The sequence below is a fragment of the Panthera leo genome, chromosome C1 (genome assembly GCF_018350215.1).
Source record: "Panthera leo isolate Ple1 chromosome C1, P.leo_Ple1_pat1.1, whole genome shotgun sequence".
Taxonomy (NCBI): Eukaryota; Metazoa; Chordata; class Mammalia; order Carnivora; family Felidae; genus Panthera; species Panthera leo.
This window is the reverse complement of record NC_056686.1, coordinates 157,041,676-157,069,016: the sequence shown is the minus strand read 5'-3', so window position 1 is coordinate 157,069,016 and position 27,341 is coordinate 157,041,676. Positions and strand designations below refer to the sequence as shown.

Here is a 27,341-nt window from a genome sequence, read left to right as displayed (position 1 = left end):
ACCTTTAAGATAAGGCTAATCCTTCCCAAAGTAATTGTGATGATTCAAGGCATATTCCATGTTATGCACTTAGCATGGCATCTGGCACAGAATTAATTGCTACAGAGTTATAAGCTTTTATTTTTTTCCAATCCACCATATCACACAAGCTTCACCACAGTCCTTCCTACCAAGCCTCCCTTCCTCAGAGGATCTTCCAGGATTCTGCAAACATTTAATTCAGTTCCCTCCACCCCCGATACATTGAATCTCTTTCTTCAAACCTGTAATTAATTAACGTTCATACGCAGATGGATCATATGTCACATTTAACATGTTAGAGATGTAGCCTGGTTCTCTTGATTTTAACACGCTTAGAGCATGGTTTCTCTTGCTATCTCAGTGCCCGTATTCCAACTTCTTGTCAGTGTGTCACTGATTTGCAATGCTGTAACTCTGCACTGGTTTCTTCTTGAATTCAAGTCTGTGCATGTTTGTGTAAAATGATGCAAGCAATTTCACTAGGCCTAATTCAAGAGCAGGACGCCCCCCCACCCCACACACACACCAAAAAAAAAAAAAAAAAAAAAAGAAAGAAAAAAAAGAAAAAGCAGGAGGGGGCAATATATCAATATTACACATTACTGTGGGTTTTTATGCCTGTGTCTTTTATATTTAACCAGGAGAAACATGAGTGATCGTTAAATATTTTCCCATACACATTTTTTAAACTCTTGTATCAATTTTACTGAAGTATCCTGAGATTATTTCATGAGCCATTACAATAAAACTATGAACATTCACAACTACTTGATTTCCTCAATAAATAATTTAGAAATAAGTTAAAAGAAGGTTGTGGTAAAAACCGCAGCATCATTGGTAATGTCCGTAAAATTCAGATTTTAATGTTGATGAAAATAGACCTACTTTCCCTATTGTTGCCTTTTCAATTCACAACTTACGAAGTGTGCACTTGTAACATAAATATATTATAACAAAATTATACACTTACTTATTTTGTACCCGAAACCTCCATTTAAGATTTTGTTCGTGAAGGTTTTTGCTGCTAAGAGTTTGGAAAAACTTGGAAGATAAACTCCTTTGGTCTGGGTAGTATAAATTTTTTAGATTTCTGAGTTAGTCGATCTTTTACAATATTTGCTTTTATTCATTTTGGTATCTTCATCTGTGACAGGGATTTCTTTGGTGATTAATTCTAATTAGAACTCAATCCAAGTCCAATTTTAGAAAAAGTAATTTGTTAAACATTAAAGGCAATGTCTTTTTAGTTCCTTCTGTAAAGAGCAAAGCTAGTTGAGCCCCTATAGTTGAGTCAAATGGTGTAATATTAATCTGGAGCTTTCTCCTGTGGAATTACCTCTGTGGCATCACGCCTTTGCATACTCAGGACCTCTCCCCCATTCTACTGGCTAACATGGCACCTGCACGGACCACCAGTCTCTGTCTCTGGTGTTTGTCCACAAACTGTGCAATGGTCTGTGGCCAATAGTAATGAAATGGGACACAGTTTCACTTAAAACCTTCATCAGCATAATGAGTGAAACACTGTGGTCTCACTGAATGCCCTCTTTGGGACTTATTCTGAGAGGTTTTTGAGGCTGACTTCTAATGGAATCATTTTCATAAGCTGGCAACCAAACACTCATGGATGGGGTTTAACAGAGATCAAACTTGGATGCAATTCTTTCCTTGGTGAACACTGTAACAGCGAGAATCTAGTTTTGTATTGGTAACACCCACCACATGTTTACTGAGTGACAGGTTGACTTACCTAATTACCTGGTCTTCACGTTTTGTTTTCTTCTTTTGGATTTTAGAGTTTGTCCAAGTTTACTGACTATGAATTGAAGGCCTATGCCAAAGCAGGGTCAGTGGCTGATGAAGTCATCTCATCTATTCGAACAGTGGCTGCTTTTGGTGGTGAGAAAAAAGAGGTTGAAAGGTTGGTTCGTTGAAATGTCTGCCACTTTCCAGAATTCTGTTGATTGGCATACCACCCTGAAATCTTCCCCATTTTGCACAAAGTGGCAGATTTTTACCTAGGTTTATTTACCCTGAGGGAGCTTTTGTTTGAGAGGCAGCTGGGAGCAATTAGATGGGGCATTAGCATTACAAGGACCCCCAAGCCTTTAGCTGTGTGTTTTTGAAAATGTTATAGTGCGAGATGTTTAGAAAGCTATTTTAGGTTAGATATTTATTTCAACTGTGGTGGTGGATACATACACACGCTAAACCTTGGTAACACTGTTTAGATCACGGAGTGATCTGAAATGCAGTTGCAGGGGACACTTGGGTTGCTCAGTCAGCTGAGCATCAGACTTCGACTCAGGTCATGATCTCATGGTTGGATCCTGAGTTCAAGCCCCACATCAGGCTCTGTGCTAACAGCTCAGAGCCTGGAGCCTGCTTCAAATTCTGTGTCTCCCTCTCTCTCAACCCCTTCCCCGCTAGTGCTCTGTCTCTCTCTCTCAAAAATAAATAAACATTAAATTCTTTTTAGGTGTAAGCATTATTGTAAAAAAAGAGAGAGAGAGGGAGGAAGAGAGAAAATGAGTGTGAGAGGGGTGGAGAGAGAGGGAGACAGAGGAGCCAAAGCAGGCTCTGTGCTGACAGCAGAGAGCCTGATGCGGGGCTCAAACTTGAGAACATTGAGATCATGACCTGAGCTGAAGTCGGATGCTCAACCGACTGAGCCACCCAGGTGCCCATCTGGAAGATTAGTTCTTAATAAAAATAAAAACCTAAATGAGTAAACCAGCACAGTTGTCAAGAATGTTGTTTATTCTTCCATTTATTTAGTACTTAAGTGCATTCCATATGCCAGGTACTGATTTTGTAAAATAGCCTCCAGTTTAAACTCTTTTTAATGAGTAGATCTAGTATGATGATGTCATTCTCAGTTGCTACCAAAGAGAAAAGAGAATCTACAATCTCTACTTAGCCTCTTTTCTTTTCTTTTCTTTTCTTATTTTTTGTTTTTGTTTTGTGTCTTTTGGTTTATAGAGTGAAGTTACCTTGTTTCTCATAACAAATTTCAGTAGCATACTTCCTCCACCATGAAAGATATTAATCATTGTTGATAAAAGTAGCAATGTAAATGTTTTGAAAATGGTAACATAGAATAGACCTTCATTTTTGTCCCATGAAATGGGAAATTTTCTCCATGAATTTATTTTTCGGGATAAAAGAAGGCAGTTACAGAGTGTCTGAACTTTAAGACCATGCCAGTTATTAATGGCCAGAGTATAGAATCACTGGGGCTTAGTGCTTGAATTGGATATCTACATAGTTATCCCCGTCCTGTGGCTGTGAACCCCATGGGTCATGTTACAACATAGCATTCTTGGTCACAGGTCAGATAGGTGTATGGAGATGAGTTGGTGCAAACACAGGTCTCAAACCTAGGGGAAACAATTACATCATTTGCTGATAGAAAGCATGCCACATGACTTAATAAAACAGTTCAAGCACAAATAGTACTAGATCCCTTATGTCCAAACATTTGTGTTGAAAATTCTTTTCTCTTGGGGTAAAGTTCTCACTGTCCTCACACTGTTCTCATCCCAGAGGTGATCAACCAACCATGAGGCTTTGTTAGGCATCATTCCTTCAACATGTTTCACTGCCGGGTTGAAAGAAACAAAATAACTACGTGGACGTGATCGTCATTTTCTTCCCATGAAGGCGCTATGTGTCTGGGGTGATTTTATTATGATCATTGAGTATAAGCACTGCACTGTGCCTATTTTGAATATTTTGACTTGAGTTGCTGCTGCTGGCATAGACTCAAATGCTTTCTCTTCACAGATATGAGAAAAATCTTGTGTTTGCCCAGCGTTGGGGAATTAGAAAAGGGATAGTGATGGGATTCTTTACTGGATTCATGTGGTGTCTCATCTTCTTCTGCTATGCACTGGCCTTCTGGTATGGCTCCAAACTTGTCCTCGATGATGAAGAATATACGGCAGGAACGCTCATCCAGGTACTTAGATCTGAGCAGCCTAGACATAGCATCTCCTGCTGGCATCTCGGAAAAGCCCATAGTTAAGGTGTTTTGTTTATTCCTTTAGTATCTGAGGGGGGGAAAGCATCAATGATTTGGTGGAGTCCATCTGCAGAAACAAGCAAAACCTACACATTTTATAGTAAAGGAATGCTGAGCCTTTGACTTGATGAGACCAGAAATTTAATGATTTCCAATTAACTAAGGATTTTATAGCTGTAAAACAATGACTTTTCTGAGTCCAAAAGATAATATGCCATGAAAATGGGAAGTCGTTGATCTCTCAGCTGAAAGTTAACAGCTCATGTAGTTAAGTTTCATAATAGTACAAGATATGTGCTAATGGACGTATTTGTGAAACATAATGAGTTACTAAAATACCAAGCCAGTAATACCCTCAACTGAACAGGCAATGCCACCATTTTTATTGTTCGCTTGTGCTATAGCCGTGCTCTCACGAATGCCATGGCTACTTTAATTTTCAGTATTTTTTTCAGTTGTTCTTTCAAGAATTATTGAGTATAAAAAAAAAAGTCTTATTGAGCATGTATGATATGCCAGACCCATACAAAGTGCAGAGGATTCAATAGTGGATAAAAGAAATGTGATCTTTTCCTGATGTAACTTATCATTTCGTGGGGAAGAAAAGCAATACTTAAACAATCACATCAGTGCCTAATGGCAGAAGAAAACGGGTGCTACAAAAGACAAGCGACATGCATGGTGAATACCAGGATAGGGTGAGATAAAGCTCATTAACCCAAGGGCTTTCTTCCTTAGCTTACAGCACCTCTCATTACCGCTGGACTCTTGCCATTGTTCTGATTCTCAGACAGAAGGCATTTCCACACTCATCAATCTTTTATTTTCTTGTATGGCTTGCCGAACTTTTCCTTCAGAGGGCTTGAATGAAAGCGAACATTTGGGTTTATTTACAATTTGTTACCACCCCTTCCTGCCCTCACACACTAAGCCCCATGAGGTCAGGGAGATAAAACATGAAATGCACGTTTCATTTGGCCTATTAATTGTTTAATTAAGTATATTAATTTTAAAAGCATGGACATAGGAAGCAGTTTCACCTAAGATTCTTAAATAAAATATTTTGGCCCTAGATTATAGGTAAGACAGACGCCAATTAAATAATAAAAAATGTAGGGGTGCCTGGGTGACTCAGTGAGTTAAGCCTCCGACTTTGGCTCAGGTCATGATCTTGTGGTTCGTGGATTTGAGCCCCACGTAGGGCTCTGTGCTGACAGCTCAGAGCCTAGAGCCTGCTTCGGATTCTGTCTCCCTCTCTCTGCCCCTCCCCTGCTCACGCTCTGTCTGTCTCTCTCTCAAAAATAAATAAACATTTTAAAAAAATAATGAAAAATGCCAAAATCTTACATAGACATTTGCTAGCTGATAGCCTGTAATTTGAGGTCTACTGCTTTAGTAGAAATACATTTCTAGGGAAAGTAGAACAGAATTTTATTTACAAATTGAAATGATTATCAGAGGCCAAAGCATAATCAATCTAAGCTACTGACTTTATTTCATAAGAGCATGATAATACACTAAGAATAACTTTTCAAAATTCAGTTCTTTGCAAGATGAACAACTGGCATCACTTGAATTTTGTTTAAAAAATTAAATATGATTATACATGTTAGTGTTTTGTAAACCTTAAAAGAGCAGTATAGATGGAAAATATTGCTATCATTATAATTTAGCCACTTTCTTTCTTTTTTTCTAAATTTTTTTAATGTTTTATTTATTTTTGAGACAGGGAGAGACAGAGCATGAATGGGGGAGGGTCAGAGAGAGGGAGACACAGAATCTGAAACAGGCTCCAGGCTCTGAGCTGTCAGCACAGAGCCCGACACGGGGCTCGAACTCACGGACCGCGAGATCATGACCTGAGCTGAAGTTGGCCGCTTAACCCACTGAGCCACCCAGGTGCCCCTAATTTAGCCCCTTTCTTAACAACTTTAATACAGCTTTACACATTTGGAAACTTTTTTTTAATGTCTATTCATCTATTTTTGAAAGAAAGCATGAGTGAGGGAGGGGCAGAGGGAGAGGGAGACAGAGGATCCAAAGTGGGCTCTGCATTGACAGCAGTGAGCCTGATGCAGGGCTCGAACCCACGAACTGTGAGATCATGACCTGAGCCGAAGTCTGATGCTCAACAAACTGAGCCATCTAAGTGCCCCCAGCTTTGCATATTTGAAAAACCAGTGAAACCCTCTGAAAAACAGTGTGGAGTTTCCTCAAAAAATTAAAAATGGATCTACCCTATGACCCAGCAACAGCACTGCTAGGAATAGCCCCAAGGGATACAGGAGTACTGATGCATAGGGGCACTTGTACCCCAATGTTTATAGCAGCACTCTCAACAATAGCCAAATTGTGGAAAGAGCTTAAATGTCCATCAATTGATGAATGGATAAGGAAATTATGGTTTATATACACAATGGAGTACTATGTGGCAATGAGAAAGAATGAAATATGGCCCTTTGTAGCAACGTGGATGGAACTGGAGAGTGTGATGCTAAGTGAAATAAGCCATACAGAGAAAGACAGATACCATATGGTTTTACTCTTATGTGGATCCTGAGAAACTTAACAGAAACCCATGGGGGAGGGGAAGGAAAAAAAAAAAAAGGAGGTTAGAGTGGGAGAGAGCCAAAGCATAAGAGACTGTTAAAAACTGAGAACAAACTGAGGGTTGACGGGGGGTGGGAGGGAGGGGAGGGTGGGTCATGGGTATTGAGGAGGGCACCTTTTGGGATGAGCACTGGGTGTTGTATGGAAACCAATTTGACAATAAATTTCATATATTGGAAAAAAAAAAAAAAGGATAACCAGTGAAAGTATTGCGGGTATGAAACCCGACTATAAAGTCCCTGGTCTTTATTGATCTAATGACTCTTAAGAACTTTCAACATTTATGAGTCCCAGCTGCTTATATCTGCTCATTCTGCAGAAAAACATGCATTGAGAAAAGACCTCTTTCTTTTCATACCATGCCTGCACAGAGAGGACAGAGGTGTGCCCAAATAACATTTCAGAGGGAAAAATGAATTGGTAAATTGAAAATTAAATACTACACAATTCCAATTGGAAACACTGAATTTAAAATCCCCTTGGTTACTTCTGTAGCAGGAATCCAATTTTATGGTTCTGCTAAAAAATAGACTGAGGTATATTCAAAATTTTAGGAGATTATTTAAGCAGAAATAATTCTAATCAAGCAGCACCAAACCAGAAGTGATGAGAAACCGTTCTCCACCCATAGGAGCAGGGGACTTTTATAGTGAAAAGACAGAAGCAAAGCAAAAAAAAGAAAAAAAAAAAAAAAAAAAAATTATTTGATTGGTGATACCTTAAGCAGTTGCCTTGCCCGGGGAAGCTTAATTGACTATTTGTGATTGGTTGTCCTCAGGTTTTTGATTTCTGGACCTTAAGGCATTTGAGCTGAAGTTTTGGTTTGCTTATGCAGGTCGCTAAGGTATTAAATCTGCCTCAGCCTAATGGCCTCCTTGTTTAACTCATTTGACACTCCTCAGCTTCAAGTGTTCACTCTATACTTTCTGTAAATAATTTAACTGAGTACTTACTATATGCAGATGTGGAATGCTATGTGTTTCCAACATTTTAATCGTCAATGATTAACCTTACCTCATACTCGAATGTCTTCTTGCAAGCCTCTGCTTACACCTTTAGAAATTTCCTTTTGGGAAAATGGAGAAATCCATGAACAGCATAATCACTGATTGTTCTTTCTCTCTCTCTCTCCCTTCCTCCCTCCCTCCATCTTTCTCTTTCTTTCACTCATGTGCGCAGGCACATTTTTCACCATACTTCTGAGTAGCAAACTCTGAAGCCTCAGTATACGTGAGCTGAGGTGAGTGTTAGTACTCCACTAAATTAATTAACAATCCGGTTAATCTAATATGTTTTTCATGCACAGAGTCATTATTGGCTGCATGGTAATTGGGCATACATGGTAAGTGGCTCACATAAATGACTGTGATTAGTACCACTTGTACCCAGACAAAAAACAAACTCTGTGATCTATTGAGAGAGGAGATGAAAACGAATTGCAGAGTGCAGAAGGCTGCTTTTTCACGCTTCCCAGGTTTCAGGACTCAATAGTAAAAAATAACAGCAGCAGTAGAGGGTAACGGTATTCAGAGTGTATAAGGTGTCAAGCACTAAATGACATATTTCATATAAATACAATATGTAATATCAAAGCTTCATTCTGTATTGATGTCATTAAAGATGAAATGGAGCCATGAGGTTGACAAATATGTGCTGAGGGGCATGGAGTGGGATATAAACTCAGGTGACTATGTCTCTAGGGCCTGACTCATTAGCCAGTGTTTTCTTCTTCTGGATCTATCTTCCAAGGAGCCACAGATCCCCTTTTCCCCAGCACAGCACACCCACAGATTATTCCCCAGTGGTCTCTTTTGCCTCTTCTGACACTGCCATCCCCTGGTTAGAGTGCAGTGTTTGGGGTGGGAAATGATCATCTGTTGGAATGGGTGCTGGCTGTTGTGATAATATCAGTACATGTCTCTGTTCTGTCTCACTCACTCTTTCCCTATGAACTCTGAGAGAGACATCTGCAAAACCAGGCTGAGCAAGGTTTGACTGCAAACCTCAGGTTAGGCCCCTAGTGATTCAATCTAGGATCTAGACAGGGGTCAGCAAACTATGGCCCGCCAGTCTAATCCAGCCTGATGCCTGTTTTTGTAAATAAAGTTTTATTGGAACACAGCCATAATTATTTGTTCTCTATTGTCTATGGCTGCTTTTGTACTACATAGCAGAGTTGTGTAATTGCTTCGGAGCTCATATAGCCTGAAAAGGCTAAAATATCTACTAGGTGTCCTTTATAGAAACTGTTTGCTGAGCCCTGATCTAGGACATTTGGAAAGCATCTTTTGTTTAGGTGGGAAGGCCTCTGATAAAGGTGGTCTTAACCCAATTTACAGAAGTACTTCTCCCTCTATTCACTTTATCATTTCTTAAGTGTGCAATCTTGCTTCTTTTAACATCATCACTATGATTTATGTGGCTAACACTGGATTTATCACCTTAAACTAATTATTTCATTTCATGTTCATAACAGTCCCATGAGGTATATACTGTTAATATCCCTGTGTTACCGATAAAGAAATTGCGGCTTGAAATATGAAGTAATCTGCCCCTGGGAGGAGCTGCCTTCTGTAATTAAGGAAGAGGAACAAGAAAGACGAGGAGAGAATGTCTGTCTCATTCATGGAGTGGGGAATTCAGGAAGAAGGCAAGGGGGGACTGGTACACATCATCATATGCGGAATGGAGGTTACTTGAGAGGAAGGGAGGCGGCTGGGAGGCTCTGAGGAGTCTCCTGGTCCAGACACAAGACCAAAGGAAGACAGGGAAACCGTCACAGACTAGGATCATTTGGCTGCCTGAAGAAGACTACATTCAAACATTCAGGCAGCAGCCAGTTTTCAGTTCAGGAAATAACTCCTGTCCCCAACGGATGGTGGCCAATGAAATATCCTCCATGAAAGTTACATGACTGGTCCCATTTGGTCAAAAGGAGTCTTGTGCTCCTCCTAGAGGCACATGACAAATTACCTCATTGCCTCTTCCTTTATAAACAGCACTGATAAAAACACAGTGTTATTTGGTAGGAACATCTGGTCATGATAAATTCGCCTTCCCCTAACTTAATGAAATGACTGGGTTGGTGAGTTTAAGGACAGCTTCCTCAGCATTGCAAAGAACCTGGCCATACCAACCACATGCCACCAGCAGCAGGTGGGCCTGTTTGCTAGACAGGTTGTCAGGCAAGAGCTTGGGTTCAAATACTGCTCTCCCACTTAATACGTGTTTTCATGTAGAGTAAGTTAGGCAACCTCCATACACCTTGGTTTTCTCTTCTGTTGTAAAAATTAAATGAAGTAAAGCAGGTAAATCACTTAGAAATATACATTAGGAAAACTCCTCCTCCTCCTCCTCCTCCTACTAGTATTAATAGTTATCCTAAATAGTCTACTAGTAGCAATAATATAGCATTAGTAGCAAATCTATAATGTACGTACCAATCTCTATGACAATCAAGCTAATCATACTGTCTTTATTGCTTCAGTGACCCTTATCAGGGGTCTCTTATCCAGAGACCATATCAGGCTGTTCATGTGACAAACTGAATTGTCATGTCACTATTCTAACTCACTTTGTGTCTATACGCTGCCTTGCTTAGATCTCTTCCTCATTGCAAAATATATTCTTCTTTGTAGAATAGTGTTCTACACATAGATGTTCAGTTATAAATAATGTAATCTTTTAAATCATAACAATAGAAAAATTGGAGATACTTTGTAGAACAGAAATTATTCCAGGTGTCTCCAAAGAAATAGTTATCTTTCAAACTCCCAAGGAAGAACATTTCTGAGAAATCTCTGAGTTCACACAAATAGCCTGAATGATAGCGCTATTTACAAATTGACAAAAACATACAAAAACTATGTTTATCTCTTTTTATTTCAGATTTTCCTCGGTATCATAGTAGGAGCTTTAAATCTTGGCAATGCATCTTCTTGTTTGGAAGCCTTTGCAACTGGGCGTGCAGCAGCCACCAGCATTTTTCAGACAATAGACCGGGTATGTAAGAGCCAAAGTAAAGGCCATGAGCAGGTTGGGGTGGGGAGAGAAATGAATTTCTGAGGAATTTACCCTCAATGTTAAAAAAAATAAGAGGATGGGGCGTCTGGGTGGCTCAGTCAGTTAAGCGTCTGACTTCGGCTCAGGTCATAATCTCACAGCTCGTGAGTTTGGGCCCCGCATTGGGCTCTGTGCTGACAGCTCAAAGCCTGAAGCCTGTTTCAGATTCTGTGTCTCCCTCTCTATCTCTGCCCCTCCCCTGCTCACGCTCTGTCTCTGCCTCAAAAATAAACAAATATTAAAAAAATAAATTAAAAAAAATATGAGGACTATCACAATGCCCCTAATTCAGCAATACTTAATAAGTGCTATCATGAGCCAGGCTCCACACTGAGTTGGGACTGCAAGAGTGAAATAGAACAAATAAGGTCCTTGCACTCCTATCATACTAGGAAACAGGTAGTAAAGAAGGAAGCACATTTACAGATCTAGAAGGTACTATGTTGGGGCACCTGGGTGGCTCAGTTGGTGGAGCGTCTGACTTAGGCTCAGGTCATGAACTCACAGTTAATGAGCTCGGGCCCTACATCAGGCTCTGTGCTGACAGCTCAGAGCCTGGAGCCTGCTTTGGATTCTGTGTCTCCCTCTCTCTCTGCCCCTCCCCCTCTCATGCTCTGTCTCTCTGTCTCTCAAAAAGAAATAAAAACATTAGAAAAAAATAGGGGGTATTACATTTAGTGAACAGAAAAAGACAAATACTATACAATGTCACTTATATGTAGAATGCAAAAAAAAAAACAAAGCAAATGAACAAACAAACAAACAAACAAAAAACAGAAATGACTCATAAATACAGAGAACAAACTGGTGGCTGTGAGAGGAAGGGGCTAGCAGGATGGGCAAAATAGGTGAAAGGGATAAACTTCTAGTTATAAAATAAGCAAGTCACAGGGATGAAAAGTACAGCCAATAATGTTGGAATAACTTTGTGTGATGACAGAAAGTAACTACACTATCTTGGTGAGCATTTGGTAATGTATATAATCGTCGAATCACTATATGTACACCTAAAACCAACCTAACTTCAGTAAAAAATAAAAATTAAAAAAAGAAGTAAGCACATTCAAAGATAAGATAATATTAGTGCAATAAAGGAAATAAAATAGGTCAGCATGGTAGCGGTTGGAGTGGAGAGGAGACTTTAAGTGATGGTAACCTCATCTCTGAGGAGATAATATTTGTCCTGAGAACTCAAGGACAGTCAGCCATGTGAAGGGAGGTTCAGGGGGAAACGGTGCTTGGGAAATGAGAGCAGGGAGGCTATTCCTGGAAGAGAGCCCTCTGGATGGAAAAAGGGCTTGGTGAATACAAGGACCTAAAACAAGGTCAGTGTGTGTGAGTTGAGTGAGCAAGGGACAGAGGCTGGAGAGAGAGGAAGGGGCCAGATCATGCAAGACTTTAAGGCCAAGTTTGTAAGTTTGGATTATCTTCTAAAGGTGACAGACCTTAGACTGTCTGGTAGTCTGGCTAGGATTTTCCTGGTTAATCTACTAAAGCACCTTGGAGGTCCAGCTAGAAAGTCAAAATCCAAGAATAGAAGGGAGAAGAGGGCAACATGTTCTTCCCCTTTGGAAGCCCTGGAAATCTAGAGGTTCTTCTTTGGTCCCCTAAATCTTAAGTATTTATGAAGCATATAACCTACCTGAGGAAACTGTTGATCACTTTATCTGTTTCGTATTTGGGGGTTTCATATATTGGAGTATAGATTTTTGGAAACTACATAGACATGTTGAGCTATCCAAATTCTACCTCATTCTTAGGGTTGTTATATGCTCAAATAAGATAATGAGTCTAAAAGGACTTTGAAACTATTACAAAAAATTATTTAAAAGTTACTTTATTATCTTTACTAGAGACCCACAAAGAAGAAAATAGATTACACTATTGCCCCAAAATGAGATATGATGATGAGTTTCTCTCACAAGTGTAGAAGCAGGAAGAAGCTGACGTGGAGTGTTCTGGTAGCAAGACATGGCCCTCACTCCTGTCTGATTAACTGGAAGGGTTAAATTCTAGATTAGGCTCATTACTAACAACAATGAGGTGAAATTCAGCATAGCAACTGAAAGTTGGTAGTATTTGAGGATACCACTTGAGGACATTCAGTTAGGTTTTTTTTTAAATGTTTAGTTATTTTTGAGAGAGACAGAGAAAGCTGGGGAGGTGCAGAGAGAGAGGGAGACAGAGGCTCTGAAGCAGGTTCTGTGCTGTCTATGTGAGATAGTGACCTGAGATGAAGTTGGAGGCTTAACCAACTGAGCCACCCAGGTTCCTGAGGACATTCAGGTAGTTTTAATCATCATCTACCACAGATACACAAATGTAGAGAACTATTGGACCCTGGCTTGGATGACTTTGTGTGGCCTTAGGAAAGATACTTAACCTCTCTGAGAGTCCTTTACCTCCTCAGGCAAACAATTGAGCATATCATATGTCTAATTAGGTTATAGTGACAATTACATAAGTGAGAAAAGCACATATTAAAATACCTTGTAAATTGTCTTCCATGGTATCTCAAAATATAATAATATATAATATTAATATACTATATACTAATATAATAATATATTAGCTATAGATTAATACTATATATTATATTATGTTATTATATAATAATATAATATGTCATAGTAATATGTCAACAAATAGTAATAATAATTTAATTAATTAAATTTAATTAATGTGAAGTTATATATCAATTGTATATTATTGACATATTTTATATAGATTATAATTAATTATATATTAATTCTTTGTATATATTTGGTCATGTATTAATATATGTAATATAATATATTAATACTATTAATGTATAGTAATATAATATCTCATATTAATATCTTAGTAAATGTTCATATTATTACTGTTATTAATAAATGCTTAATGTGGAAACAAATTTTGTTACAAGTTTTACCTGGTTGTTGTTCTGTTTTATGCGTAAATTCAAACCAAGATGGATCATAAATGCATATAATGTGTGTTGTTGCATATTCCTTTTATATTCCACTCCAGAAACCCATCATTGACTGCATGTCAGAGGATGGTTACAAGTTGGATCGAATTAAGGGTGAAATTGAATTCCATAATGTGACCTTCCATTATCCTTCCAGACCAGAGGTGAAGGTAAGTGTTCATCTTTTCCCCAGGAACAATGACATTTTCCTTCTTTGATGATTCATATCCAGAGCCACAAATTACATGTTTTTCTGAAGCATGACAGTGTCCAGGAAGAAGGAACAGAAGCATGTTTCTCTAGAAGTGTCGCTTGGCATCATGTCATTTCTCAGACAACAAACCACATTCCTTTGTAGTAACGATAATGTGCAAATCCCTCTGGTGAGGACACGCTCTGGCAGCACATTCAGGTTAGGTCAGGTTAAGGATGATTCTCTGTTGAAGTATGATTCCTGTCATGAAAAGCATAAGCTAAATAAACTGCAAGTCTATCAGAACAGCCAAAAAGTACAGATGCAGAGGGTGGAACATGGAGTGGGTAAGGGAAGGAGTGGCAAAGAAAAGCTGCTGCCTTGTGGTTTCTTCCTTCCTATCTCTAAGTTCACAAGGATCACTAGATCAGTCTTTGTAGGAAAGGTAAGCTTGTGACCTTAGGCTCATGTATCTTGTGCTGGGTGATTGCCCAGGGCACATGATGAAGAAATTTACAGTTTTCCTACACCTACTGAGCAAGTATCTTTAAAGGCAACTTATTCTACAGGTAAATGAGGATCTACTCTCCATGAATGAGTTGGCTTTGAAATAAGACTTATTTCTAATTTTTACAGAATACCTCTAGCCACACTTTCTTAATATTTCTGTTATGGGAAGTAAATCCCATGCTACTTAATTCTGACACTATGTACCTAAAATGTAGGCAAACACGTACACACACACACACACACACACACACACACACACACACGTATGTATATATATACACATACGTACATATGTATGTGATTACATCGCTGAAGTGTATTTAGATTACTGTTACATATCACATATGTATGGAAACATTAAATGTCACAACATATGTCAAAATGTCAATATATGTCAACATATGTGTGAAAGATCAACCACAAGGTAGTACTCACTCAGTAAAGATTTTTTAATGGATGTCTAAAAACTTGCTTTGTAGTATCTGTTCAGAACCAGCTAATAAGAGCTGTTTCATAAATACCAGTAGAATTAAAACACAATAATTTCATTTCTCTTTTATCCTCTATTCCCAACACTAATAGTTTGTTTTAACAAAATCTTACTTAGACCTGCAAATAGTCTTTATACCACAAGTATGTATTTAGCCCTGCTGGGTGCCACGCTGTACTGGGCTATAATGAGAAAAAGCACACTTGATGCCTGCCACCCTGGTGGGAATGACAGTCCAATACAGTCCAGTAAGTGAAAGTGATTTGCAAGCCTGACTCTCTAGTGGGATGAAAGGCATGTGAGATTTTGTCACACAGAGGACCCCAAACTGCCTTTCCATAATAAGTACAAAAATCACCACTGAACTGGTGAAAATACCCAACATATGCTTATGAATTAGCTTCTTGTTCTTCCCTTTCTGGACCTACCAGCATTCAGTCTCTACCTTTAACGGTGCTTTAAACTTAACAAACATGCCACAAACATCTCTTAGGGAAAGTTATTCAGATCATACGTTCACACACAATAAAAGTGCATAACAGCTTAACATTTGCAAATTAGTTTATTGTTAATCCATGCTCAGTAAATTAGTATTATATTTCTAACTTAATGGCTTTTTTTCCGTAACTAATTGAGACGGTCTCCTTGAGGCGTCCTAGTATCAGGAGTCTTTTAAATTGAACTTTGGAACATACTTCTAAAAGTTGTCCTGGTTTGTTTACTGCAACAGTGTTACCACACATCATTTTATTTCTTCGCCGCCACTATGAGTTTATTAATGAGTAATGTGCTAAATGCTAAAACTTCATCCTAGGCACTGTTTATTAATTTTCTGGTTATTGGTCGGTATTGATAGATACTGCTTTCAGGGCATGAGTAAACACATACACAGTATTCTCACAAAGCATCCTAACTTATGAGTCTAATTGCTGACAATCTGAATGTTGTTCTTCTCTTTTCTCTACAGATTTTGAATAACCTCAACATGGTCATTAAATCAGGGGAAATGACAGCTGTGGTAGGATCCAGTGGAGCTGGGAAAAGCACAGCAATACAGCTCATTCAGCGTTTCTATGACCCCAGTGAAGGCATGGTGTGTGTCTTCCAGAAGCCTCCTCAATACGTGGGGATGGGAAGTGCAAATGGAGATACGCTGGTCAAACATAAAGACCTAGCACACATGGAGACCATCTTGACACATGCAGAGTTGACTTAATGATTTTTGACCAGACTGACTGGACTAATTCCCTGCACAGTGGCTGTACTCAATGAACAACCCGCTTGTGCACTAAGGGATGTAACTAAATACGCAGATACATTCAAAATGGTATTTCTGCCTCTTCAGTGAACTAACATTTCCATTTATTTCTTTGGATTGCAACAAAATCATATTGTCTTTTAAAGTTTTCCAAACACTAGGTATAGGAAAGGTTGCATGGCTAGAATGAACAGATTGATTACTGCTTCGAGAAGCTGAGTTTAAAAATATATATATAATCTCACAAACTACTTGGTTTCTTTTTCCTCATGTTTATTTGTCTATAAAAATAATTATTTATTTTCAAAATGACCTCCAAGGTATGTATGCTCATTTTATAAATAAGGAAGCAGAGTCAGAGAGATTGAGACTTGCCCCCAGTTTGAACCCAGGTCTATTAGATGCCAGAGGCTCTGTTCTTTCTACACTCTCAAAATCATTCTTGTCAACATTTCCTTGATACCTTGCAGCAGACTCATTTGACTGTATGTTAAGTGGCTTCAATACAAGGCATTCTCTATAATGGATGCACTGCTACACTGACATGACAGACGTAATGAAAATTCTCTTTGGTGCAGACATTCCGTCCTCTGGATATTCTTTGCTACATACCAGCATAACTACACTCTGAATTTATAAAAATCATGGTTTCTTGATGTAAGGTCTTTGCTTCTTTGCTAATTGTAATTTGTAATTGTTTATCCCACTTATAGTTTCAATTACTTTTAAATGACAAAGTGCTATTTTTTTTAAATATAATTTATTGTCAAGTTGACTAACATACAGTATGTACAATGTGCTCTTAACTTTGGGAGTAGATTCCCATGATTCATCACTTACACACAACACCCAGTGCTCGTCACAACAAGTGCCCTACTCAATGCTCATCACCCCCCACCCCCCCCACACACACACCCTACCGACCCATCAACCTCAGTTTGTTCTCTGTATTTAAGAGTCTTTTATGGGTTGCTTCCGTCTCTGTTTGAAACTATTTTTTTCTCCTTCCCTTCCTCCATGGTCTTCTGTTAAGTTTCTCACGTCCACATAGGAGTGAAAACATATGAAATCTGTCTTTCTCTGACTTGTTTCATTTAATGTAATACCCTCCAGTTACATCTACTTTGTTACAAATGGCAAGATTTCATGAATCCGGCCAGAAAGTTACTGTAATGCATATACACAAGATAGGGAACATTTCTTATTTTCTTTGTAGCTTTTGAAGTCCATTTTTATAGGTCATAAGTCAAAAGATAATAAAAATATACAACATATGGTGAATAGCTGATTGATTCCATTGAAGAATTAACATTTTTTCCATTCCTGGGCCAATTGTGGTCAATTAAATGACCTTTACATCATTTGTGTTTCTACAATGAACTGTCCTACAGCTATACTTGATTTCAACTATAAATTGTCACTCTTATATAAACAACCTCATTGTAGGAGGAATTATTTTTGTTATAATCTTGCAGGTCTCTACTTTTTCTCCCCGTACATCAAGTACAACATAGCATTTTGGTTCAGAACCCCGAAGGATTCTAAGAGATGTGACATTGTGCTCATGTTTTCTAGGTGACTTTGGATGGCCATGACATCCGCTCTCTTAACATTCAGTGGCTTAGAGCTCAGATTGGGATAGTGGAGCAAGAGCCCGTTCTGTTCTCCACCACCATTGCAGAGAATATTCGCTACGGCAGAGAAGATGCAACGATGGAAGATATAGTTCTAGCTGCCAAGGCAGCCAATGCCTACAACTTCATCATGGACCTGCCACAGGTACCCCTAGTCTCTCATTCCACGGGGGAACCCAGAAGTTGTGAAAGAGAAAAGAAAAAGTTACACAATACTATACATTTCTTTTCATTTGAATCCCAAATCATTAAATTCTTTTTTTTTTAAATTTTTTTAACATTTATTTATTTTTGAGACAGAGAGAGACAGAGCATGAACGGGGGAGGGTCAGAGAGAGGGAGACACAGAATCTGAAACAGGCTCCAGGATCTGAGCTGTCAGCACAGAGCCCGACGCGGGGCTCGAACTCACGGACCGCGAGATCATGACCTGAGCCGAAGTCGGCCGCCCAACCGACTGAGCCACCCAGGCACCCCCAAATCATTAAATTCTTAATGCCATGTTAGATTTCATTCCTGGAAATGTACCATGAATTTTCCCCTTTGTCTGAAAACATATTATTGTTGATATATTAAAAATCTACCAAACAGGAACTTTCTTTTAAAATCTCCCTTTGACATTGACACAATCTTCTTACCCTATCTGTTAAGCATTTGTTTAAGCAGTAGGTAAGTTTTTCATGTGGCAATGACTTACACAATGCTCCTTTGATGCCTACTAATGTCATTGTTCTGTAATTTTCTTGTGTTTAGAGAGCTAATGCCGTGTCCTCAGTACTGTATCTCACATATTCAAAAATTCCTCATTTATCTTCATTTTAAACAATGACAACAAAACCCAACTCCATATTATTATACTTATATACATTTTGTGGCCAATAGTCTGCTAAATCAAAGAAGAGTTATTACTAGTTAACATATATATATATATATATATATATATATATATATATATAGTGCTTACTACATACCAGGTACTGTTCTAAGCACTTTACCTCTCATTTGACCCTTAAAACCATCCTGTTGGTAGCTACTTTACTATTTCTACCTGTAAAGAGAGAACTAAGAGGTCAAATAACTTGCTCAAGGCAGAAGAGTCAAGGTTCACACCCACGTGGTCTGGCTCCAGGGTCTGTGTTCTAGATAATTTCCTAATCAGCCTTTTAGATTACCTGTGTGAATAGGATTGCAGCTGTGAGTATGATATAGTCTAATGGCAAAGAGTATAAAACTTTGGAATCAGACTGCCTCCATGCAAGTCCCATATTCTCTATTTGTAAGCTCTATAAACTTGGGCAAGTTACTTTAGCCCCTTACACCCCAGCATTTCCCTACCCATCGATTGACCACAGCGATATCTATCTCATGGGCCATCTGTAGGGACAAATGAGGTGAAATGTGTAAAGAGCTCAGCTCCATGCTTTATACATGGTAAGTGCTCAACTCATGTTGGCTAATAATGAACAAGACAAGAGTCTGACACCATTGTGAGATTGTCATATAATTCTAGACATGAAAGATACTCAGTAACTGTTTGCTATAGATGGTAGTGATCGTAAAGCTAGTTTGATCTTTCCTTTACAACATAAAGACAGCTTTAGTGTTGTGTTTTTCTGTGTTGCCAAACTAGAGAAAAGGAGGAAGAACTTGATATGTGCTCTAACCCTTTAAAATGGGTTTTCAGGACCCTGATCAACTTTTACTTTGGTGGAAACATTTTATTTGAAGTTGAACTAGAGAGAAACATTTATATAACCCAGGAACCCGGGAATGAAAGAATAAATCAATTTCTTCATCTTACATACAAGTATCGATCAGACAGTAACCCGTTTCACAAAAGGGTATTTCTTTCAATGAAAGTTGGGCCTGTGAAAATTCATCCTTGAGAAGGAAGCTAGAAAGGACCTTGTAATGATCACTGCCAGGAACCATCAAATTGTTCCTCTTCCTTCCTGGTGTCACCTTCTTCCCAGCAATTTGACACTCTTGTTGGAGAAGGAGGAAGCCAAATGAGCGGTGGCCAGAAACAAAGAGTGGCCATTGCCAGAGCCCTTGTCCGAAACCCTAAGATCCTGCTCTTGGACATGGCCACCTCAGCGCTGGACAATGAGAGTGAAGGCATGGTACAAGAGGCACTGAGTAAGGTTGGTTGAAAGTCTGAGTTCATTGTATGAGACCATGTGGAAATGTGCTGTAGGAAAGGCAGCTTGCTGAGAGAGGATGGGGGTGGGGGGAAGGGAAGGGAGGAAAGGAGAGAGGGAGGGAGAGAGAGGGGACTACATGGGTCAGTGGGTCCAGTCTAACAGTTTAGAAAATACTGACTACAATGTTCCTCGCAGTTGAATAGAAGTCAGTATGATTTGCTTCCAGAAGCTACAAATGAAAAATTTTAAATCTTGTTGAATCTAACTTAGAATATGTGATTTCAAAAATTTCCATTTTGTTTTTAGCTGTTCATTAATAGCAACAGCTGGACCAACATGTGGGTGTTCATGGCCTTGATAGAGTGTGCTGGCCTTTTCTAATGTCTGCATAGCCAATAAGGACCAAGACTCTGACTCACTTGTGGATTTGGAGACCATCCAATGTCAATGTCAGCTCTGTCTTACTGTTTGGTTAACAGTACACTGTACATTCTTACAGATTTGGCACGAACATACAATCGTTTCAGTTGCTCATCGCCTATCCACAATCAGAGCTGCAGATGTCATTATTGGTTTTGAACATGGTACAGCTGTGGAAAGAGGCACCCATGAAGAATTGATGGAAAGGAAAGGCGTTTACTTCACTCTAGTGACTTTGCAAAGTCAAGGCGATCAAGCTGCTAACGGAGAGGGCATAAAAAGCGAGTGTCTTTTCCAATATAGTTGTACATTGTATAAAGCATTACGTTTGTTAACTCTGTTTTATGGATTTCTCTACATTTAAAATACACTGTGTTATTTGTTCTCCCAAAAGCCCTTGGAGGCATGCTACAGATGATAAGAGAAAGAACAGAAGTTCAGGAGATTCAGTTACTTGATCAAGTGAGAGAGCTAAAATCCAGGTCTTGTGTGGAAGAACGATTTCAATACTATCCGATACTCTGCAGATAGGAGAGCCTTCCTAGAGTGTCCTGCACACAGTAGGACATTTATTCTTACTGATTGGGTAAATTAATTAATGACTAAACATTGTGGTGCTTATTTTCATTAGCGTGGATAGATACTTTGGGCCCTCGTGCATCCTTTCTGTTTTCAGTCTGAATTTTCAGACTTGGTGCTTACGCCAGCCTACATTAACCAACCACTCCAAACTTTCTCTACCATACCACATCTCAATTTGTGAACTCCACTGAGTAAAACTACTGTGTACATTTAACACGTGTGATTTATTTTGAAAATACTTTTTAACTTGGTGTGTCTACCACACAAACCACCTACAGTGGGCTTCCTTTAAGTTTTTACGATTCATGCTATCAAAATATCTATTCGTTGGGGATGACACACTGGGTATCACACAGTTCAAAAGATTCAATCCTGCTGAGTATTTTGTTTTAAGTTTGTTTGCTTATTTATTTATTTATTTATTTAAGTAATCTCTACACCCAGTGTGGGGGACTCAAACTTGCGACTCAGAGATCAAGAGTTACATGCTCTTCTGATGAAGCCAGCCAGGCACCCCCTGCTGAGTATTTTGAAATTTTTTGGTTCGAATGTGACGGATAAGTGCTAAGTTTTATTTGTCACAATAGAGTTAATAGAATGTTTTAGCATCAGATGTAGTGCTAGCATGTAATAAGTAGTTTTATTTTGATATGGCTCTCCTTATTGTATACACTAAAGAATCATTCATGTGTTGCACAGGAGAAGACGAAGCTGAAGACGGCTCATTTGGTGGCAGACAGACCTTTAGCAGAGAGAGCTACCAGGCTAGTTTAAGGTAAGCTAGCCATGAGGCAGATTGTAAGGTTTTAAAATATTCTTAGGAGCCTCTGCCCCTATGATCCCTCAGGTAATATCTCAGGTACAACCAGGAGATCCTTGAGTGTAGCCCCAGGTTTCATGTAATATGAACGTGAAAATGAATCCTTGGTTGCTATATATTGACATTTCTGTTTCTAATTCATGGGGATTTTTTTGTTCCACATTGGCTTCTTATCTTATTGTGGCTAGTGTCACGAGAGAGAGGCTTTATAATTAAAATGTTTTCAGTTTAGAAAGGGGATTTTAAAAATTTGTGTTTGGTCTTGTCCCCTAGATCTAACCATGATATGAAGCACTGTTTTTACATGGAGGTCAAGTTCATGGCTTTAGGCCCATTCTTTTACCTACTGAGCTGCAATTGAATTACAAATATTTCTGCTTCCAGAGTGACCCATCTGAATTCAAATCATTCCTTAACTAGATGAAATAAGAAATGTATTTTTTAGCATTTGAAGAGAATTTCCTTAAACCCCAGCTATTTATTTTTCTTTGGATGAATACAGGGGTACTGACTTTCAAACATATTTTTGGAATATGCCGTTAACAAGACTGTAAGTTTTAGTCTTTCATCCTGTTTTAAGTGTATCAGTAAAATAGTTCATTTAATGTTAAAATTCTATGAACTAAGAATTCTGCCCAAGAGTAGCTGTCTCTATTTGTGAAAATATTATTTAAGATTTTTTTTGCTGAGTTAGGAGGCTGTTAGTAAACAATGAGTGAGAGTAGATTTCTCTACCATTGACTTTATCATTTCTAGGATATGTAATTCAAGGCTATACTCTGAGCAAAGGCACAGTTATAAGACTTGCTCTTTCAAGACAGCATATTGCTTATTGAAAACTGGTTAAAGTGGCTTAGAAGAAAACATTTATGTAACAATTCCAAGCAATTCAAACAGAGATTTATTTTTCAATATTCAAAGAATAACGTATATAGCTGTTGAATCACTATGTTGTATACCTGAAATTAACATAACATTGTATACCAATTATACTCAAAAAAATAGTTCACTAATTTTATGCTTAGAGTTTTTTATTTTTCCTTTTGAGAAAGTTTATTCATAAAAATTTCAAGAAATGTTGGTTTTATCAAGTGTTGTGAATTAGGAAAATAATAAAGTAATAGCCTCAAATTGCTCTATAAAGTCAAAGTTACAACAATTGCCAAAATTATTAGGTAGTTTTTATAGATATTGGGCATTGTGTCTAACCATGCTTTTCTTTTTTTTTTTTTAAATGTTTATTTATTTTTGAAGAGAGAGGGACACAGAGTGTGAGCGGGGGAGGGGAAGAGAGAGAGGGAGACACAGAATCCAAAGCAGGATCCAGAATCTAAGCTGTCAGCACAGAGCCTGACCCGGGGCTTGAACCCACCAACAGTGAGATCATGACGTGAGCCGAAGTTGGACACTTAACCAACTGAGGCACCACGGCACCACTTAACCATGCTTTTCTGATTCGAAGAAAAATAAATTATAAGGATCATTAGAATCACAACCTGAGGATACTGTCTACCTTCTTAAACACAGAAAATGACAGGCATCTCTTTTGATAATTAGGCTAACAGTTGTAAAGAGGAAGTGATGTATTTCATAGTCATGTCAGTAAGAAAGTAAATATTTTCTTAGCTTTTCTGAGGAGCAAAATTCTCCTTGTTCTGAGTAGTTTACTTATAGTTTATTATTAGGATCAAATAAACATTTTTAATACAAACATTTCTTATTTGGCTATTAATTCTCACAAATTCTACATTTTGGTGACTAGAAAGAGAAATGTAGAAATATAATCTACACACAAAAAATAACTATTAACCTCCTGCAGAGAAAGATTTATAAATTTGAGTAAGAAGGTCTGTTAAAAATATCTCATTGTGTATGCTGACAGATTTTTTTTTGCTAAAAGATGACTAAATTAAATGTTAATTTGTATCTTATTTCCTTGGCCTTGGTCTTTCTGAGGGCTCAATCTCTCTTTAGCAATATATTTTAGGTTCAAGAACAATTTAGTGGATAACAGTAACTGATCTCCTGAATAATAATGTTGAAAGAGACAGAAAAATCGTGGGGATATTCATTCTCTGAATTAGCTGTTTTTACTTGTGGTGAGAAGTGGTACCCAGCTTCTGAGAAAGGGAGTGACAGATGTTGCTGTTTTTGTTTTTGTTTTTTTTAAAGGCACGGGATAGAATCCTAACTCTGATGTCTATGGTGGACCAGAGGGGGTTGGCAAGTAGGCCCATGGTTTCAATGGGACAGCCTATGAGAGGCAGGTGGAAAATTCTGGGAAATAGGGAGAGAGAGAGACTTAAGAAATATAAGATTAAGGTAGTAAAACTCAGAAGGGACAAGGATATATGTTTTGCCATGCTCAGAACTAGGAGGAAGTCAACCATATTTCCTTTTCCACATACTCCTACATTGGCTTCCAATGCTCTGAACTTCTCTGCAGGCCCATGACCTTACATCTCAGCCCTACTATGCACTCTGCTCTCTCCACTTGACACATGCCTAGTCCTCATGCCTTCTGGAGAAGACTTCTTGACCTTAGTTACATAACCCAAAGAAGTAACTCTATTGCTGGAGAGTCTCAGGCCGGGTGGGAGGGAGCTGGGGTGTCCCAGAGGGCAGCTTGATAACAGGGAAGCAGGGTGAGGAGTGGTTTCATGCCTGGTCATAATGAGACTTGACAAGAGTGTGGATGTGCAAGAGCAAGGAAGAGGGAGGACTTGAGATACATGCACCTTGTTGCACCTGGGTGACTAAGTGCCACTAATTGGACCTGGGAACAAAAAGGTGATGTGCTAGTACCTTCTCAAGAAGGCCAGATGAGCATGGATAATAGACAAGCACCACCTTCATATCTGTCTTCGCCTAACTTCACCTGGATACAAATGATGAAGATGGTTTCATTGTAAATGGTTCCATCTAGATTATGCTGAAACAGTTGATACTGGTCTCATTGGCTCTAGCATCTCTCTCTTTATACTTCTTACTTCAGATAGGTGCTTTGACAATGTAACACCCTCCTCTCAAGTCTTCACCAACGCCTTCATCACTTCAAACTGTATTTGCAAATGACTGAAAACCTAACTCAGCCTGCTTTAACTTTTAAAGGGAGAGAATCAGTTTACATAACAAGTAGTTCCAAGAAAGCTTTGGCTTCAGGCTTCACATATGTGATGTGTCCAAGATACATCTAGTTTCTCTCTTCCTGTCTCAGCTCTACCTTTTTTCCCCTTCTATTTGCTTCCTTTTTCAGTAAGCTTCTTTCTTTGAAGGTATTGATATAATCGCCAGCCACTCCTCCTGGTGCTGCATATTTTTTCACCTTTAACCTAGAGGAGAATAGGAGTCTCCTCAGAAAATCTCAAGGAAAAAACAAAACCACCTGAACCAATCTCTTCCTATATCTGTTCTATACTAAGTATATGTAATGAGGAACCCTGTTCTCTCCTGTCTCCATGCTTTTCTGTTTATACTGTTCTCTCCACCAGAAATGCTCTTCCTCTAGCCTACAAATACCCAAGTCCCATCTTAGTCACCTCTTCCATGAAGACTTTCATGGTAATACCTGCCGTATATGTTTTGTTCCTTTAAATTTCCATACTTTTTCGTCAACCCTGCCTTACAGAACTTAACACATTCTTCCTACGCCAGGTTTGGGTACATATTTTGCTCTTCTGTAAGATTTTAAACTCCTTGAGGGAAAATTCTGTCATTGACCAGTCTTTGTAATCCTCACAGCATCTGGCATTGGTTTGCATGCTATAGATGCCCAATAAGCTTCTGTTAAATGAATAAATGAGTGAATGAACACATCAACTAAATTTTATTTCAGTAAGCTACTTGTTACTTAAATGCATTTCTAGGGACAGTACGTAGCCTAAAGAAAATCTCACTAGGGGCCCTATTTTCCTCCTCTGAGCTCATTTGTATCCAGGTGGCCTTACACTAAAGTAAAACCAAGTGTGCCTAGAGAAAGAGACATCCAAATTACAACCTGTAACCAATAGGGAGGTAAAGATGCTGGGCCTTTGCCCTGGTAGCAATTAGCAGACCATGTGGATTTGGAATGGATTTGAGCCTTGGACCTTGTTTTGGAAGACTGGTAGGACAGCTTTCCTCTCCTTCTCTCCTTCCCTCCTTGAGCACACTCTGAATCAGAGTCTAGCTTGGGGCCCAGAGCATCCAATCTAATTAACTATGCTGCAAGAATGGTTCTGCCAAACCTGCCCAGGAAGCTGTCTTACCTGGTTACTATGTGACCTACCAAGCATTTCTGTTTATTTGACACATATGATGTAAGCCTGAACACCAGCTAAGTCCTGTTCCAACTTGCCCATAATCTACAGACTCTTTCATCTTTCTGTTTATTTACAGAGCTTCAATCCGGCAACGCTCCAAGTCTCAGCTTTCTTACCTGGTACCTGAGCCTCCATTAGCTGTTGTAGATCATAAGTCTACTTATAAAGAAGACAGAAAGGTCAGGCACCAGTTGCTCTTGGGGATTGGAGACCGTCTTTGCTGGGGACTATTGCATGGCCTTTAAATCTGACAACATGAGTTTTCAAGGCAAATATCTAGTAATGTTTGCTAAATCAGATTAAATGGGAGAATCCATGAGGACCTGATGAAAACTCTAAATTGTATACAATATGTTAAAAGAAATACAGATTAATTAATGACCTTTAAGAACATCTGATAACTGAAAATGGACTAAAATTGTTAGTCAATAATTTGAGACGAATCATTGTAATAGACACAGGCAAATTATATGTACTTAGATTATTTGGCTATATGTATATTATTTTAAAGGCTGTAAGAATACTTGAAAACAAGTTTTCTCAAATTTTTCAATCTCCTTCTTAAATTATAATAACCCTGGCAAAAGTGTTTATTCGACAAAGGTATTTGATAAAGTTAGCACGATTTTTTAATTAACAGAAGATGATTAGGTTTTATGGACAGTTGTTTACTTCATATAGCTTTACCATAATTTCTTAAGGATATATCTATATCTAAGATCAGCACTATTAGTTTCAATAAAATTCAAAATAACACAAAAACGAAAGAGATAGGCGAGGAATCAACAGATGTAGCTATATTTCTTCCTAGGGACACAGATCCTCAAATCTATTGTGGGCATCTTACTTTCACATAAGGTGCCCATCTATCCCCGCCCTCAAAGCCTTTCTTAATCTCTGAACTTAATTCTTCAACCTGAGAGTCTTACATTCAAGCCCAAACTCCTCTTCATTTGACACTTTTCATGGCAGTTTTCTTATTGAGCCTTAATTGGGGTCATATTGTCTTATTCCTTTACTAAATTACAAGCTTCTTAAAGATAGTGAGTGTATATTATTTGTGTTTGCATCAACTTGAGCACTTAGGCCAGTACCCTGCACCTATTAGGATATCAGGAGATTTAAAAACTAGGATGATAATTGAATTTCTACAATGAAATAAGCCCAAACCACAAGATTTATCAAAGCAAATAAGTCAGAGAGTATTTTAATTACAAGCACATCCATTATGCATGATGTAATTTCAAACTGTCTTTAAAAAATTTTTAATGAGAATCCGTTTTGGAAGTAATTATAAACCTTTATTCGCAGTGACAAAT

General features: G+C 38.5%; 1 protein-coding gene across 3 annotated transcripts in view; it reads left to right on the top strand.

Annotated features, from left to right (window-relative positions):
* ABCB11 (ATP binding cassette subfamily B member 11) overlaps positions 1-27,341 on the top strand; it is an 80,391-nt gene that overhangs the window by 22,448 nt on the left and 30,602 nt on the right. Inside the window, exons 8-17 of one of the 3 annotated variants that reach the window (XM_042952581.1) lie at positions 1,818-1,942; positions 3,808-3,982; positions 10,544-10,657; positions 13,730-13,840; positions 15,831-15,956; positions 17,697-17,900; positions 19,729-19,899; positions 20,399-20,600; positions 21,601-21,676; positions 26,099-26,201. In XM_042952581.1, coding sequence (XP_042808515.1) covers positions 1,818-1,942; positions 3,808-3,982; positions 10,544-10,657; positions 13,730-13,840; positions 15,831-15,956; positions 17,697-17,900; positions 19,729-19,899; positions 20,399-20,600; positions 21,601-21,676; positions 26,099-26,201 — 1,407 coding nt within the window. Of the gene's footprint in view, positions 1-1,817; positions 1,943-3,807; positions 3,983-10,543; positions 10,658-13,729; positions 13,841-15,830; positions 15,957-17,696; positions 17,901-19,728; positions 19,900-20,398; positions 20,607-21,600; positions 21,677-26,098; positions 26,202-27,341 lie in introns of all 3 variants that reach the window. The other 2 variants (XM_042952582.1, XM_042952580.1) reach the window with 2 other exon arrangements.